Consider the following 18,276-nt stretch of genomic DNA (forward strand, 5'->3'; position numbering starts at 1 on the left):
GCCGGAAAAAAAGTGCACAATGGCGAAGCGGTGTGAGATTCCTATTCTCAATACGCTATTGAACGCACTTTTTTTAAATAAAAAATCTCTGAATATTTAGACAGTGCGTTAGTTTGTCGGTACAAAATGCTGAGAAAAAAAAAAGATCTGCAGAGGTAGAAATTGTCCTACAGGTAGGCTTGCGAAATGAATTCTAAATGTGATGTGACTCGGTACTCTCCTTCTAAATAGAACGAGATGCACTACCCAGAATGTTTCCGCGCTCGCGAATACAATCAACCTCTATTTTCTTAAACCCACGCTCATGACATGCCAACTAGTTCTGAATAGCACCAACTACTAGTGCCATCTGTCGGCTGCCAGTAGCGAACAGTGCGTAACTCAACATGAATATTTTAATCTGCGATTGAGGGAAAAGCAAATATAGTGGAGAGATGGTGCCAAAATATGTTCATACCAATAATCTACTCTTCTTTCACGCCGCAGAATATGACTCATAAATGCTTTCTGCTCTCGAGAAGACTAATTCACCAGGCCATAGGAACTGAATGGGATGCACCCAAGGTTAAAAATCCATGCCGTAATTTGTGATGCTCAGCGTCATGCAGCACGTTGTGGCAGATGCATGAACTAGAAGCGATTGTCCAGATTTGATTCTCGCGCGCCCCATAATGCTGTACAAAGAAAGCAGAACTACATTTCACACTAGTAAAACCAACAGCAATCAAGGCGAATCCAAGTCGCTGCAAGGTGCTACTATCCTTAACATTGCACATTGAACCCTTCGTGACCAGTCCTGGTTTGTTGGTCGTCGGATTCTGCGCAAGCAGTCTCATGGGCTCTTCGTTCCGTAGGATATCAGTACACCAGGATCGACGTTCGAGTGATAACGTTTTACAGTAATTCACAGTTCTTTCTGCGGTGCCAAAAGTATGTTTCCTGACACTCAAAGTGACAAATGTTTTATTATTAACCGCTTAATCTAGCGAGAAGGATCGACAACACTAAAGAAAGTACAATACTGGTCTGGCACTCTTTATGTGCTCTCTTTCGGGTCTTCTATAGTTCGCGCTAGGTTAATCTGTTGATGGTAATTAACCACCTGGTCCAAACCAAAACCCTAGTTGCATTGTTATTCTACGGATTTGGAATGCAATTTTTGCGAAGGAAAAACTGAAGAATTTCGCACATAAGGTGTGCCAAAGGCCCTTAAATTGAATAAAGTACATCACAGGTGGTCCTCAAAATTATAGATCAGTAGAAGAACTAAGACCAGTAAGAAGAAAATGCGTACAATTCAGCATAATATTGATACCCTCCTTGAAAATAAATTGTTGCGATTGACTGTCTGTATGAACGAAACGACATATCTCAAGTAACTATTCGTAGTAACTTATTCCGCATGTTTGAAGCAAAAACCAAAATGAGAAGGATTCGTAATTTGTTCGAATAGGTGGTGCGGATATCATGGTGGGTGAAATTGTGTTTTGTGCTATTTGTGAGCGTTATCGAGAGACAGCTTACTATGCTACGAACCACTTTCTAAGTTGAGACGAGCACATGGTAATGCATGACGCTAAAGGCTGAATAATTACCACTTTGTATAAAAGCGACTAAATTTTGTGCTTCGAAAAGGACATTTGCGCTCAGTGTGCTATGTTCTGAGCGATTTGAACTGGACGAAGCTTAGTGGAAAGGGTTAGACTACGTGCTGTGACTGCCCAGGCGATGTGCGAGGGCATGCAGGTGCGATAAAACATTATTAGTGAGCTAAGCTGCACCAAATACATCAGCTTGCAAAGTAAAGACATTTTGTGATATATCTTAAGGGCGATGTCATAAATGTGCGCTGCCATGACAGCAAGGATTCAAGGTATGTGCCAAAAATCTCTTTTTTACAGTTTGCAACAATCAGTTATTAAACCAAACAATCGTTTTTTTTTGTTAATTATGTGAACTTTGAAGCAAGGACGGTATAGCTTTTTTAGTAATATGCGCTGAAAGTTTGCTCTACTTTAACTCTTCTGATACATTTTTTAAGCTCTGTTTGATCTACACTGCAACTCCCTTTCGTTTTCTGCCGATAAAAAATGTTCCGAACATCTCCATGAAGAACACACTCAGCAGACATGTAGCATTGATAATGATTATTCTATGTTATGAATGGAGGGGATAATGAAGAGAGCTACATCGAAACTACACCGTTTGTTGTTATAAGGGAGTAATTACTCATTGGCATCCACCCAAGCGCAGCCATACGGCTACAAAGGAAAGCTATACAGCTTTCTCAGAAACTTCGTATTTAAAGAAAAATTCGTCCTGCTCCGGGGTTCGAATCCGGGACCACCACTACACCGGAGCAGTCGCTCTACCAACTGAGCTAACCGGGACGGTAGCCGTATGGCTGCGCTTGGGTGGATGCCAATGAGTAATTACTCCCTTATTACAAATTTACTCCACCTTGGGGGATTCCCCTAAAACATTTGACCAACACCGTTTGTTGTTATAATGAAGAGAGCTACGCGAAACTACACCGTTTGTTGTAAATCGCGAAGACACTGATTCATTAGCAATAACGTACTGTTCCCGATTCTACATGTAAGTTTTAATTAGTTCTACAGTGGCTCCTCGGATTTCATTGTTTGAAGGATTTCATAAAAAAAATGTTGTTATTGATTATACAGAATCATTTTGTTAAATTAATAAATATGGCACCTGTTAGTTGTTTTGACTCTATTTTTAGTTTAACGGGGTTCAAGGTCCGAGAGCAACTCGGGCTATGGGGGATGTCGTAGTGAAAGTCTCCGGAAGTTTGGATCACCTGAGGTTCTTTAACGTGCACTGACATCTCACAGGCCTCTAGCATTTCGTCTCCGCCGAAATGCGACCGCCGCGGCCCCGATAAAAACCGCGTCTTTCGGGTCACCAGCCGAGCACCATAACTACTAAGCCAAAGCGGCGGCTACATTCGTATTTTAAATATTGTACAGCAAAGCCAATTTACTTGAATTTCCTTCTATGTATCTGAAGTGTTCTTTGACACATAAATTAGAGTGAAAAATTTTGCAATCATTAACACAATGCCCACAACACTATCAGCAGAACCCGCGCCAAAATAAAAGGGTGCGTTAAATAGGCGAGGGAAGCACAATGATGCGATATGGCAGCGAAAGTTGCGCTTCTCTAACCAAGCGCGTTCATTAAGCGAGTAAATACAGCACTTTCTGCAAAATGTTTTCATGGACTAGATGGAATTAAGTTCTAAAATTCTTGTAACCCACTGAGATTGAAGCATTATCCGCCGTAGTATGGAAGGGGCACTTATTAAGGCGGAAACTTGGGCTAGTTGGAAAGCGTTTGAAATCATATTTGCTAGCGCTTAGTAAACACACGGGACAAAAACACAAATACACAGGACTAGCGCCTCTCCTGTGTATTTGTGTTTTTGTCCCGTGTGTTTACTAAGCGCTAGCAAATACGATATGGAAGCGGCCTCAGAAGCAAGTTATGAAATTTTCTATCTGATTGCATCACACTGCCATGAACACATCATAAATACTCTTATTCGCCTATACCTACCCCTTACGATGAAAGCAATCCACATCATCATTAAAGTTGAACAAAACAGAACAATCGGTGAAAATACTGTCAAAAAGTAAAGAACGTTTATTTGTCTAAAATCTGCTGCCCTGTACTTTGAGCAAATTTAGTTTAAGCAAGGCGATACTTTGTCAAAAAGATTAAAAGGGCGTCCCAGCCCACGCTAGTTCCATATAACGAACCATGTTGGCAGCCGGGGAGAGAACGTATCTATACAGTGCGAAAATCGAAACATTGTGACTAATTTTCCAGAAACGCCTCCAGTTTCTTCTCCATGAAACAGTTAGGTAAATTGGTTTTACATGTCACAGGTGCTCCTTTATTCATCAGTGTATACTTGGGGCCGTGTCCGATAAGCATTTATTTTTCGGGGTGATTTTTTTTTGTCTTCTGCAATTCTCATATCCTCCTTTGATGCCACAACCCTTGAGCAACATTGCTCGCCAGCTATCATATCTGATGCTGGAGGCAGTAGCTGCCAGTCATAAAATAGTTAGCGAATTAATGAAGAAATCAATAGTTTCGCAAGAAAGCACACCAACTAAATAAAAGAATATTATTGAGCCTTGAGAAAAAAAATTAGTCCTTGAACTAAAAAAGCAAATCCAGAAAACGTAGCCTCCCAATATTCTTGAGCCTAGAGGAAATGAATCGTTCCCCTTAACTCAACAAATATAATCCATGAATCTTGGCTACTTATTTGTCGCAATATTGCGAGATTTCAGAAAATTAATCTTTTCCTTGATCTAAACAAAATAAAAATCCATTAGGGACGGCTCTGAATTTCTGTAAATATTCTTGAGCCTTGAGGCCATGAATGGTTTCTATGAACTAAAAAAAATCCGAAAAGCATCACTGCCTTTTTGTCGCACTATTCTTGAGCCTTGAAGAATGGAATCCTTCCCCTGAAGTAAACTAAACATGAAAATGGGAAGAACACGAAACGGAATGCCTCTATTTTTCAGACGCCGAAATAGATAGTTTCAGATGAGGACCCTAAAAAAAAAAAAAACTGAGACCCATAGCTACGCATTTGTGAGGATTTAACAAACTGTTCTTGAGCCTTAGTACCTTCCATTGGCTGTGTGCTTTTCGCAGAAAACCCTCTGTATAAATTTTTGTTCTTTCCTCCTTACCTTACTGGCACCTTCAGCTTACAGGCGTTGCGCCACTAATATTAACCGCATTGAAAGCAAACGTCGCTGTTCTCAAAAAGATCACTTGGATCTCTCATCAACCACTCTGATATTCCATCTGACAGCATGTGCCTGTTAAAGCATAATACTGGCTTTTCTGAAAGCATGAATTGCAATTCCTGAACTTTTTATGAACCGAAGGTATAGTTCAGAAACAAAGCAGGCATCATGGCAGGCTCGGGATAAATTTTGAATTAGCTGATATTTTTTTCAGCCCTCGAAGCCTACTTGCTTCTATGGCGGAATGGACAACTAGGTGGGTTACCATTTCAAAAGGGAAGGCGTCGGCAAGACCTCGAGGTACTGCTGATGCAACCGCGACGTTGCGTGAAAGCGTTAGTCACAGGGGGCAATATCTCCTAGCTGCAAATAGGCTCTACCACAGATTTTGCATGGATGTCTTTCGGTGACTTTTTTGTAATCACTAAATACTTGGGATGGAATACCACGAACTACTTGTGAACTTCGAGCACTTGAAAAGAGCAAGAATATGTTCTGTGTTGGTTACAGCTGTTTTTAAGTGTTCTACAGCCTGGTGGCTCGAACTCTGGTTCAGTTTCTATCGTTTGTTTGCTATCGTGCGTCACTTAAATTCTACTGTAGCTAAAGTCAGTGTGATTCGCCAGTTGCATCTGCATTAATACAACGTTAATTATACGCAAGAATATTTTGGACTATATCTCCATTGAACAGCGCTTCGAGCATCGTGTGAAGCATGCTTATTTAGCAGCTAAATGTGTTGAATAAGTGGAGTTTAAGCGGATGCTACATTACTACCATTTGTGTGCGCATAGAGGGACTGAGGAAGTTGGTATAAGACATCATTCAGACTGAGCTGGTGTTCAGCTTGATTGTTAATAGGTTAAGACCAGTTCAGCAAGGTTGTTACTCCATTCTTCAAGAGCTTTTAGTAGATGCAATATTTTTACATACCTATGTATGCGGTATACGTTCTAAACACTTAGCATCCAGAACTTCTTAGCAACCACTTCACTGATAAACAAAAATTTCACTCTCTATTCAATGCTTAGACACCACAGACGCCTTTCAATGTCGATTAAAAGAAAGCATCGTTTAGTTATGAATTTCGTTTTTTTTTTCACACAATTGAAACTAGGCGGCGGTAGAGCGGAATGGCTGCCTTTATATATTGAGAAACGTCATGCCTTCCGCAGAGGAAATGTCGAAGGACCAGAGCAAGCTCTACATGAATCCAGCATCACGTTTTTCATTAGCAGAAACATCTGACCAGTCCTATGCTTTTTTACGGGTTTCTAAACGGCGGATAAATTCGGTCACTTCGTAATTTACTGCTGGGTTTCTGATGCACTGCAAGCCTGTGAGGGCATTCAGAACGATAGCATTGCTACGAGCTTTAATGCCTTAACTTCGTATGCTTTTCATGTGCGTTTATCGCATGCCTCCCTACTGAAGTTCATGTGGACAAGTATGCGCACATATTCACATGGTGCGGAGGCAGCCGCGTAGAAAATATCTGCGCAACTACTCCTGTTTTAACAGCCGCGCTCGTGATAAGCATGCTTCGCAGACTCGAGAGCTTCAAACCCTTCTGAGGCAAGCCAAAGACAACGTTAAGACTGCATTTCTATAAAGTTTGCATTCCCGATCAGCAACAAACGACGACTGGGAACCACATACTGATACGCCGTAGTGTTTCAGTGGTTACGGGGCTCGTCTGCCGAGCCGGAGTACCCAGGTTCGAACCCGACCGCGGCGGTCGCGTCTCGATGGAGGCCGAACGCTAAAGGCGCCCGTGTGCTGTGGGATGTCAGTGCACGTTAAATATCCCCAGTTGTTCGAAATTATTCCGAAGACCTCCACTGCTGCACCTCTTTCTTTCTTTCTGCTTTCACTCCCGCTTTCCTCCCTTTCCTTACGGCGCGGTTCAGATGTCCACCGATATATGGGAGAAAGTTACTGCTCCGTTTCCTTTCCTCAAAAACCAGTTATTATTATTGTTAACCACATACTGCTTGGCATGCATGTGACAACACTTGTATGGTAAGCTAATGTATCACGGGCACACACTGTGAACGCATTTTGCTGCCATGTTCCCAGGCTGAGCTTCACGGCCTTGTTACCCGCCACTACTAAGACGAGTTTGTTCCCTGGGACTGCCGATCTCGTAATCTCGTGGCAGGCGTCATCAGCTCCTGCCACCGTGTGAAACTCGCCTTGCGTGCGACTTTACAACCCGAGCCCATACAACCCTTACCACTAGTTACAGAGAGATCGTAGTCCAGCGAGCCAAAACTCTGCGCAGGCATCTCCCCGTATCCACGATTTGAAACGGATTGAAAGTATTCTCTTCTGCCTACTAGGTATTTCTTCGTTGCGCACTAGCTTCGCCTCGGGCTTTTGCTGCTATCACGTTTTTTTTAGTCATCGCTTACCCATCTCGCCTTGCCGAGTCGTTTGTGGGCGTGAAGAATCCAACAATTTACTGCAGCGCAGTGGTATTACCTGTTCTGCTGAGTATCGCACAAGAGCGAGAAAAGTGATCAACTGCCGAGTAATCTTGAGATGGTCCAGTACGACAAATTACGACCGGAATAGCAGTTTCGACACCCTTTAGTCTCTTATTTTTTTCGCGGAAGAAGGTTTTGAATTTGCATGAGACTGGCGCTCTTAGGCGTCTTCATACCCACCTCCCCCAGCCAACAAAATACAAATATCCCTCAGAACGAAGCACACCTGAAGACTTGAAGACCTCGCCTGGATATGCAGTGGTCTTGCTTCCCTGCGCTTCGCATATATATAGGCTACATGTTGCGTTTATTTCGAACTGTGCGCTCTGTTGAGAAATCAACGTCCCTTTCATTTCAGAAATTAACTCATACTTATGACAAAACTGTCTCAGATAATGTCATGGACAACTGTATCAATAACGCTACAGTAAAATCGAGTCCTCTCTTCCATCCTCTCCCCAGTACTTTCTTTATTCTCGCTTTGGATGTCATGTACTCGTTGTTGTTTAATTCACGTTGCTTCTTTTTTATTAAGCTCCCCATGTCATTTGCCCGCTATCGCTGTCCACATGTTCATTTCGAAGCCTACAGTATCAGCGCCTCCATTTCCGCACTCACAGGATGTGCAGGTTACCCTCGGGCACCAGGGAGCACTCGCGCATGCGCTGTCGGAAGGCACTGCGCTGTCCCTCTCCCAGCGTGGTGTCCTCGGCCGTCACGTAGAGCGAGCTGGCCGGCTCATCAGCGCCACGGCGTTGCACGGGAGAACGAGCGGGTGACGGGGCGGCGCCACCGACCGAAATGGTAGCGCCGGATGCCTGCGGTGCGGTCATTCATGAGGGCGAATCCGCCCAGGCATAGCGGTTCGCCCGGTTAAGAATTTATTCCAGGAAAACTGATGCAGAATTGTGGAAGCGTATTTTATGTTGCAGGATAGTCGGTGCAGGGCACTCGTGGACAAGTCAGCTATCCGTCGATTTCTACTCTTTTTCAGCGCAGAAAGCAGGGCTAAACATAGTAGGAACATAAAAAACGTGGTGACCCTGAGTTCCGCAGGGTTGAAGTAAGTGAAGGACGTATTGAACCACTTGTGTTACAACTGTTTCGCGAACACTGGCGGTAGCTTCAGTGCAAACCGTCCATGCTGAACTGGGAGAGCAGATATCACTTTTCAGACAGCGCAACACTCCCATGTCAGGTCCACAGCAGCTTTGAGCACTATGGAATTCTTTAGCAAGTACCGTGAAGCAACTAAGAAATTTCGCATACTGTGATCTTAGCAAAAAATACACTATTAATGACTTGGAGTACCGTTGCCGCAAGCACCTTTGAACATGAGCGTTTACGGGGCCTTGTAAAATTATGCTGATTCTACCTGTAACACACCAGCGGCAACACCACAGCCGCTTGTGCTTTGTAGAGAGGGAACGCATCAAGGAGCACGGCTTCTACGGTGCTCCGTACAGCAGGACTCGCCGTGTCCGTTGACGTGAACTCTGACTGCTTCCTCTTTTTGTGTTGCAGTTTAAACTGACCGCAACTGTATATGCCAAAACTAAAGGCTGCGCGGCGTACCTGCGTGACGACGGAGGGGTCCCGCGGCACAATTCCGTCGGGGCCGGACTTGCCAGTGTTGCTATCAGTGCGCGTGGTGCGCGCCATGTCGGGCGTGGTCTCGCTGCGCCCGTCCGGCAGCCCTGCACCCAGACTGGGGATAAGAGAGTGCTGACTACGCTGAGGCTTTTGTTACTGTCACTTCTTTCCTCTTCTGCACCCAGTTCGCTGGTAACGATAGGGTGCCGTTTCGTTTGAAATAAATTCTGAACCACGGTGCATCTCAAGCATCAACGAAGCGTATATCCAAACTCAAAGCTTCGAGTACGCTTAGGCGGTAATTAAACTGAAAGTGCAGATTCACTTAAAAGACAACAAGCCACTGAAAGCGATATAAATTTGTGTTTTTTCCTTTTATCCCTTCAAAGGGCATGGCCATGGGTTAACGGCACCATCTCTGGCCTCTGTATGTGTCAAGGCCAACGAGAGTGACAGCGAATTGGCCTAATCATGATTCAAGGCGATGCTTTAGGTGAACACCTTTTCGTCTAGGCTTAACGGACACTACGGATGGGGATAAAAAGTAACAGGATAAACAGACAAGATCAATTAAATGTGTTTATACAACTGGAAGTAAAAAGGTCCAGAAAGACAATGAGTACTGAAAATTAGATTTACCTTATGCAAAATACCACCGCAATTGCGGGCGGGCGCATCGCGATAGAAGTATAACGCAGCCTCCGTACACTAGACGTCGCTGCCGCGATCCACTGGAGCGAAAACGGATTCAAAACCTTGCAAATAGAAAAAAAAAACAGTCACACAAGACAAGGGACAAGAGAAGGAGCGTACACGCCACAGCGACTGGACTATAAACTGAAATTTAATAGAAAATACATGGTCCCAGCAAGGCCCGCAGAGCATGCGCAAACGCAGCATCACAAATCACAGGGCAAAGGAGACAAGAATTCCATCTACCATGATCGATCTAAAAAATCGAATTCTTCCTCGAGTGAGCGCACAGAGGCTGTATTAGTACAATCATGGCCTGGCAAACTGATATGGTACGCTTCCATGATTTCTCGCTCTTGTTTTCCCTTGCCTCTACCAAGAATCATTACATTGCTTAACAAAGGATAACAGCCACATTCATTGCAATGGCGAGGCAAGTTTGCACCGCCATCGGACCCCAGGGTGGATTGGTGCTCACGCAGCCCGTCATTAATACACCGACTAGTTTGGCCTGTGTATACTCTCGCCTGTGAGGGGGAACTCCTACACGACCTGTGCGACACACGCCGTGAAACGATTCTCGTGCTGCGTTGTGCAAACGCGGTGCCTTTCCCTGCCTCGAGAAATGCGCGAGCAGAGACCCGAAAGCTTGCAAGGAGCAGAAAATACCACACTCACTCCCTGCTTGGCCGCAACTTTTTTGATGTTGTGGCTCACTTTATGCACGTATGGCACGACCTCGAATTTCCTGCGTTCAGTCGCCCCAACGTCTAACCGCTTCGTGCGTCCTTTCTTAAGGTTCTGAAGCAGCCTCCACTGGCTTCAAAAGGGGTTTAAGGAACCCCGCGGCTTGCAAATCTGTGCATTGATTGTCAAGGCTGCTTTTGATAGCGTGGTGACAGCTTTTTTCGAGTGCATTGCGGAAACAATTGATCCCAATCCTGACTGTTTTTATTTTCAATTTACAATGTACCAACTGTCCCGCATTTGAACCCTTCTGCATACCTTGCAGTTGGCAAGGACAAATACTGCTTCTTTATTCATGCCTCTCTGAAGAAAGAAAAAGTCTGTCGATTTGGGTAATTAGACCAGAATGCGGATATGTGAGCTAGCATGACATCAGTTGTCGGTTGGAGCTACGACTTACTTGGTGGTACCAGGCTGCCACTTATTACCACCCCAACTTCTTCCGTTTAGCTACTGTGCAAGCATCATTCGATGTACGTTCTCCTTCTAACCGCTGCTGCTCATTCCGCTTAGCTGGGTGCGCTTAGGGGCGGTGCCGCCGAATTAGCACCTTAGGCTCTCGCCTGGTTACCACCGGCTAAACCTTGGGAAGTAGGTCACGCGGTGGGCAGGTGAGCAATGGCGCAGTGGCAAAATGCAGATGCGGTAGCCATGACCAGAATGTGCCAAGGTAAAAGAGGAAAGAAGCAAAATTCCTCATCAAACACCAAACTGAGTTTGTGCCCTGCAGTGTTGGTGAGGTGTGTAAGGTTAAACTCAACTGTGAGTGTGTACATAGACCAGACAGGGCGCTGTCTTAATGATAGGCTCAGAGAGCACGCCAGTTCACTGGGCTCAAATGGCGGCTGGAACTTGTCATTGAATTGCCTGAAATGCAAACGCTACACGGACAGGAGTAAGAAGGAGGAAGAGCAGTGCCGTTCTTTCCTCCGTTCTACGTTTGATATCGGGAGAGCTTCCAATATGCTGACCCGGGAAATTGTGGAGGCCCTCGATATTTGTAATACCGAAGGCTGCGTCAGTAAGGCATCGGTAGGCCTTGTCAAAAAATAACTTGATTTTCGTCGTGACAGATAGCCCGCTTTCGTTCCTGGTTTCTGGGAATTTCCAATGAGTTCCGGTATGACATTGCTTGTGCCTATGACTGACGCAATATTTGCTGTACCCATGTGCTCGCTGTTTTTTCCCACACGTGTTGCACTCGATTTTGTACGCTTGCGCACTGTCTGCTTTTTAAGGCGATGTGTCGTTTCTGACAATACAGTGGCAAGTTTTTGCTCGTGTATGTGTGCGTGTTTCTCTCTACCGTCTTGTGCCAATCTGCGCAAAGTTTTCCTTAAAATACAGAATATAATGCGTATAATGCATACCAGTTGCATTAACGCAACAAGAAAGGCACCAGCAAGCGTACACATTGTGCATGAAATTAATAAGTTACGAATTGTACATAAATACATACGATTAGAGGCAAATAAATTGCAACGGCAACGCATATATAAAGTATATAAGCGTATATATGCCGCGTATATAAAGTATATACGCTTATATAAGCCGCTTTCACGGACATTAGTCTGCAGCGGATCCTTCCAGCATTCCCTTTTCAGTCGATGATGAATCGCAAAGTGGCTTACTAAATATCACCGATTGTGTGAATCCAGATTGTCCTCAGCACAAAGTTTGGGCGTCAATATACGGCTGTCATTGAAACACAATGCGCGCTTTCAAGAACAGCTGCACTGTGCCTCTTGAGAACTCGGAAACACACAACGATCGGCGCCGCTGTACAACTTTGCAGAGCGCGTGGTTACATGCCCGCGCAGTGTAGCTCATACTGAGCGCGACAGTACATGAACAAAGCGCATCCTTCCGTCAGGTGTCTCCATTGTTTACTTCGGCTTGCTTCAGCACGGCTCTGGATCGGAGCCATGCTCTCGGTGACGTCATCAGAAGGTGTACGCGAAAGAACACTTGAAGAAATTGAGGAAACCGGTTGCATGTACGTCATAACAACGGAATATTTGTAACTTATGAGCTTCATTTACTGTTCTGTCAGTACCAGAGTAACCTTTTTGCGCAAAAAGAACGTTCGTAGCATTCTCAAAGCCAAATAATTATGTTAAGCCTGACCTGCTATCCCTCTTTAGCAATAAAGACTAGGGCGGCAAGCTGGCCGTTATAGCTTTTCAGTCGGTTAAGAGCGCAATGAATGCACACCGAAAACTCAGTGATGTAGACGCACTAGCATCCAACCCTGAACGGCGTGCTCTATCGCTTAACCTTGAAATTCACAGCCTCGAAGATTGGGCGGGCAGTGTGGAGGAACTCACCTTTGATGACGGGGTCTAGTAGCGCAAGGCAGAGCTCGTCGCAGATGCTGTCCACCAGTGCGACAAGCAGCAGCGCGGTCACCACCGAGTTGAAGACGAAGCATAGCAGCACGCTGCCCAGCACAGTGCCGCACACCAGTCTAGAGGTGACCGGGGAAGGCCAAGCCGAGTGGTCCAGTCGTCGTCGTGCAGGCATTGGGTACTTGTTTATATTCTCATTCACTTGACGGTATTGCCCTCGAGACCACAGGCAACAAGAATATCGCACGAGAGTGTCAGCGGGAGCGACATGACAGTGCTCACAGAATCGAGCTGTACACCACGGTTATGCTGCTGATTATCGGAATAAAAGGTGGGACAAAATAATATAGCTACTAAATTTCCCGGGCTCCTGGCCTAGAAGGATCCCCGAAATTTCAGCCCGGCAGAGCCTACAGCGATAACTCTTCATGGGAGTGTACCGCTTTGCAACAAAATCATTTCAAGTGCACCTAGATCATCGGCAAACTAACGCTGCAAAAGGCGACATTTTGTTATTTTCTCACCATCATTATCTCCATAACTGCACTCACTGCAGGACAGAGCCCCCTCTCATGTCCATCCAGCTAACCCTGTACTTCGCCAGCTGCGGCCACATATACTCGCAAACTCCGTGATCTCATCCGCCCTCCTTACTTTCGGCCGGCCCCTGCTACGCTTGCCTTCTCTCGGAATCTAGCCTGTTGTACATAACGACCACTGCATACCTTGGCTTCGCATTACATGCCCTGCCCGCGCCCATTTCTTCTTTTTCCTTTCGATATAGGATGTCATTAACCAGGATGTTACTTAGCACCATCAAGCTATTAAATGCAGAATCATATTAAATGAATATGTATCTTACCTATCACGTCCACTCAAACTGAACATAAGGCCTACAAAATTAGCCTCTTCTAAGCAGAGAACAAATAAGCGAAACGCGCCATGGTGACTAAAAAACAGGGCGAAAAAGCTTAAGTTCACATAACGCTAGTTGGGGTTAGCAGTGGAAGAAAAAAACGCTACCAAAAATATTTCGCGACAAAGAAAAAACCGCCAGCACGTAAAATTTAAACTTAAAACCACCAATAGAGGGAACATCAATTTTGCAGACGCCAAGGCATGAGTGAATAGTCATGAGTGAATAGATCGAAAGCTCGTAAGTTGAATACTGCAAGGCTACTTGGTTAAAGGCAATCAGGACTAATGAGGGTATTTTTCGTAGCTGTAAGTTGTGTTCTTGTCCTCGGTTAAGTGATACTTCATCAAGACTTCTTTTTGTTCTAGTTGGTGCATTCTGAATCTAAGCATGCAACCACAGAAGAAAGGACACAGGTGGGTAAATGTTAGCCGCAGTTAATTTTTTTCATGTACGCTGCGCTGGGAGATATTTGTGCATTATCGTCAGTCGCCGTGGTAGAAACATGTGTTAAGAAACAGAGTACAAACCTTCCGGTGCCGGGGCCCAGACGGGCCAGCACGTGTAGGGCGAGTCGTCGGGACAGCGTCGACTCAGCTGCGGCCACGGCGATCACAGTGGCTGAGATGAAGTACAGCTGCGAGGGCTGCCACAAGAAGGCAACAAGAAAGCAGCCGGTATTAGTTCTTCGAGGGACAAGCAAGAATATGCGCCGCCTTTGCAAAGCCCTGACCACTGTCAAGTAGAATCAATGCAGTGAAAAATGCCGCGGTTGCAGTGGCGTGAATAATTTCTTTATCTTTCCTTCTAATCTTGTTCCTTCAGTTTCTTTCTATGTCGGCAGTAATAGGGGCCCAGCTGGAGCCATTCGTCGGGCCACTGCAACTTTACCGCGATAGTGTTAGGGGTCTCCGATAGAGTTTGCGGACCACGAAAGCGTCGGCTTGCCGAGAAAATCGGGATTGGTCGAGTGGGACGTGGCCTCGCAACCACATCTCCTCATGTGGGTCATTCAAACCTCCAAAATCAATCACACAGTGCCACATGAGTAACTTTACTACACAATTCACCTGAGTGGTGTGCAGGGTCGCTTAGTCATTTCACCTTCATTACAGTAGTTCCTATGGTGAAAAAAAAGGCTGTTGCGCTGATAAGAAAAATGGTTGAGCATGGACTCGAAGAGCTGCCGCTTGGGCCGTGGGCAGGACGTGGTACACCTCGACCAGTGAAGAACGTTCTTTGAATGCGGAGGCCTCGTGTGCTTTGTGGTAAATTAAAAACAAACATGAACAGAGAACTAATATAAAATAAAGAACAGTCTCCGTTCCTTCAAAGTTATAAGGAAAGTGGGCCTAGGGCCGCTCAGAACGCTCTTGCGTCATACCTTTAGGCCGGGGCTTAAGTCTCCCGCGAAAATTTTACTTTCACATTTGCTCGCAGCAGCAGCAGCACCAGGGCTGTTTCGATGGAGCGCAATGCTAAGCAGGCGATGGCAGTGAATTGTCGAATACACTCCACTACGACACCTCTTTCTTTTTTGCATAGCCTCCATCATCTTTTAGGTAAGGTTGAGGTAATTACTTGGAGTGTGACTTTTACTGCGCCTTTGTTTTCCCCTAATTATAGTTACCGCTAACGTGTACCGTTCCGAGCAGGGTGCACCGCCTCGGCTGCATTTATGGCCTCTCCGAAGTACGACTTATGTGCTACGTAACAGGGGGCAATTTTATCACAGGGGCTGTCGCTATTGTTTACGTGCGCAGAATTTCACGCCTTCATGTCTTTAGAATCTTTTGCTGGGAGGCGTCTCTTGGAATCTGACGGAGTCTTCTTCTGACCGCGTGCCCCCCTGCTAAGCTGGCGCGAGGCAGGGGCCGCGTTCCAACGCTCAAGCGCGCTCCATCCGACGGCGACTAGTTGAAACCATGGAACGAAGCCAAGACAACAAGCGCTGCAATAACAGAAAACCAGAAATCAATTTTTTTCCTTCTTATGCATTCAAACTCTCGCACTTCAGGAAATCTCTCGTATTGCGTAAGAAAACAACCCGCTGGTTGCGCACCAACACGAAATGCAAAAGCTTCCTCTCCCTCACGCTTATGCATGCTTCCGCGTACGAGATAGCCTGGGACTTTGAGAAACCGATCAGTCAGGTAACACTACGGAACGAAGCCTAGTGCCTGAGGGCCCCTCACCCCAAAGTAGATGGCGCAGACCTCCTCCGTGGACATTGGTCCCAGCAGTGGCGCCAGGCAGACCGGCAGAAGCGCGCTGATGGCTGTCGGTATCTCGTTCAGCAACAGGTAGCAGTTGAGCAGGCACATCTCGAACGCACACCGCAGCTCCTGCACACATTAACCAGGGGCAGGTGTCCACGTGGAAGCTAGGCTAGGTAAAAGGAATAAAGTATAATACCCAGTGAATGCTGGAAAATTACGACAAAGAAAAAGAAGCGAATAACCAGAGGAAAAGGGGTGAGGGAAATTCCATATCTGAACCTTCTAGCCGAAATACGTTTCTCAGGACACCGGATGAGCAGTAAACTGAACTTTGAAACGAGTTTCGCGCCGCTAACTCTGTGTAAAATATAGCTTCATATCGTGTAATCAGCCACGGCAGTAATGCTATGGTCGCACAATGTCACCTCTTGACCACTTAGAAGCTTGTTCTGGTGAAACTATAGTAGTGGATGCTACAAATAAGTTTTGTGCTATAACAAAGAATAACATCATCTTCAGGACACTTGAAACGCTGGAGTTTAAAGGCCTACAGCACGCACCAAAAGCAAACACTTCCGCCTTTACAGTTGTCAAAAAGGCTGTACCCGCGTGATATGCTCTCTATAGCCTCTGGTGACACTTTTCTAAGCAACGGCTGCAACGGCACCGGAATGCCAAGTCGTCGAGGTATCAGATTTTACCTTGGCTTTACCATAATGAGCGCTTATATGAGCAGTTGCTCGTAACGCCGTTCGCTGCAATGCACGACGAATAATTCTCGCCATGTTTCCACGTCCACATCGTTATGGGCTGCCAAGTGTACGAAATACGCCGTGGCGTAAATGTGGACTAAATCTGTAGACCCAGGCAAGAATCACATGTGCTAACAGGCGTTTGACGAGCGACCTGCTAAGTAAGGAAAACTGCGCGTACTAACTGGAGACAGGTACATGAAAATGGGGGTCAGCAGCACCGGCACGACGACGAGCACGACACGTCGCCACTGGTCACGCAGCTGCCGGGAACAGCGGTGGTCGGCCGTCATCGTGTTGGTCTCTGGTCAAAATTTATGGAGGGGTTCTATCCTCCTACATAAACAAATGACATCACCGCCACGGTGAGTTGTTATTGTTGACTTAGTAACATGCAACATACCCACAAGGAAGATTGGCCAGGTTTCAGTGAGGGGGCTAAAAGAAGAGGGTAAATTGGTGCCAAGCTAACAGTTGTGGTGTGGGTGATTAGTCAGAGTTTAACTAAAGAGGAAAGAAACAAACAAGAAAAACGGGAGACAAGGTCAGATAATTGAATACATGAAAATTACTGAGTGATCTTTTAAATGGAGCCAGTTTGAATACATTTACAAAGGGAATCTGCCGGTAGCTATTACGTAATTATGGAGATATTCGCAAACTTGATGCAAAGCAACACCTCTGGAGCTCGCACCGAAGGAGAGAACAAGCGGGACCGACAAAGCGAGGCCTAACTTTGTAATGGGATTTTCTAGATGCCTAAATCCTCGACAAGAGAGTAGGATTAGTAGTAAATGCTCCAATGTTGCTGCTGTCTCCACAAGCAGCGCAAAAGGTTTGCCGGACTGAACCCGCATCTGCATAAGTAAAGATTTAAGCGGGGGATCCTGCACCGCATGACAGTCACCGCTACGTCACAGCGCCGGGATTCACACGCACGAGCCTCCCATGGGTACAAGAGATGTTGGTAGTCAACGGTAGAGATAAAGGGATCGTTGCACATGGTTTGTTACATAATGGCAACGCTGAAAACCAGACATGCCGAATAGGATGGGAGTAGGGACGCTACAGGCGACCGGTGCATTGAGAGCTGATTTTGCAGTGAAGTCTGCTGCATCTTTTTGAAAAATACCTCACTGACTTGGAATCTAAACGAAGCACCTTGTCTTTCACCCGTCTAGAAATAAGAGTTTTTAGTGAGCGGCACAAAAGAGCGTCCCATGTGGGCTCCAGTGCAAACAATACAGAGATACAATGCGAGAGTAATATGACCTGAGAAACAACGGAAGGAATTTTCAAAGCAGCCAGGCCAAGTGCCATAAACTCCGCTAGAAGTGTGGGTGTGTAATCCTGGACTTGAACCAAGAAACTCCAAAAGAGACCCTCTGAAAAAATGCCAACCGCAGCCTTTTGGCCAGCTCCGGTCGCATCTATAGCAACCACAGCGTGGTGCGAGAAATTGTGAAGGTGATCACAGAGTAGACAAGTTACTGCCCTGGCAGGCATAAGCTTTTCATTAGGTGTGAAAATATAACTAAAAACAATATTCACAGTTGACGTTGCGTAACCAACTCTACGTACCAAAATTTAGATCTACAACAATGTTCGATATAAATTTCTGAGTAAAAACAACTTGAGGGAGGCGGAAACTCGGCCAATGATGAGTGAGAAAGAGGGACGGGTGGGAGAAAACAAAGAAGTGTAGCCACACCAGGACCAGACT

At 45.7% G+C, this 18,276-nt stretch overlaps 1 protein-coding gene across 1 annotated transcript in view; it reads right to left on the reverse strand.

The window, feature by feature from the left end:
• The window catches only part of LOC149327344 (solute carrier family 13 member 2-like), a 44,181-nt gene extending 27,335 nt beyond the window's left edge, over positions 1-16,846 (reverse strand). Inside the window, exons 1-6 of the mRNA XM_089564850.1 lie at positions 16,739-16,846; positions 15,778-15,927; positions 14,113-14,228; positions 12,646-12,785; positions 8,861-8,982; positions 7,904-8,103 (exon numbers count right to left, since the gene is read on the reverse strand). Of these exons, the coding sequence (XP_089420976.1) occupies positions 7,904-8,103; positions 8,861-8,982; positions 12,646-12,785; positions 14,113-14,228; positions 15,778-15,927; positions 16,739-16,846 (836 nt within the window). The remainder of the gene's footprint in view (positions 1-7,903; positions 8,104-8,860; positions 8,983-12,645; positions 12,786-14,112; positions 14,229-15,777; positions 15,928-16,738) is intronic.
• Positions 16,847-18,276: the final 1,430 nt, after the last annotated feature.

This window comes from Amblyomma mixtum, chromosome 10, assembly GCF_055824585.1.
Source record: "Amblyomma mixtum isolate Tamu chromosome 10, ASM5582458v1, whole genome shotgun sequence".
Taxonomy (NCBI): domain Eukaryota; kingdom Metazoa; phylum Arthropoda; class Arachnida; order Ixodida; family Ixodidae; genus Amblyomma; species Amblyomma mixtum.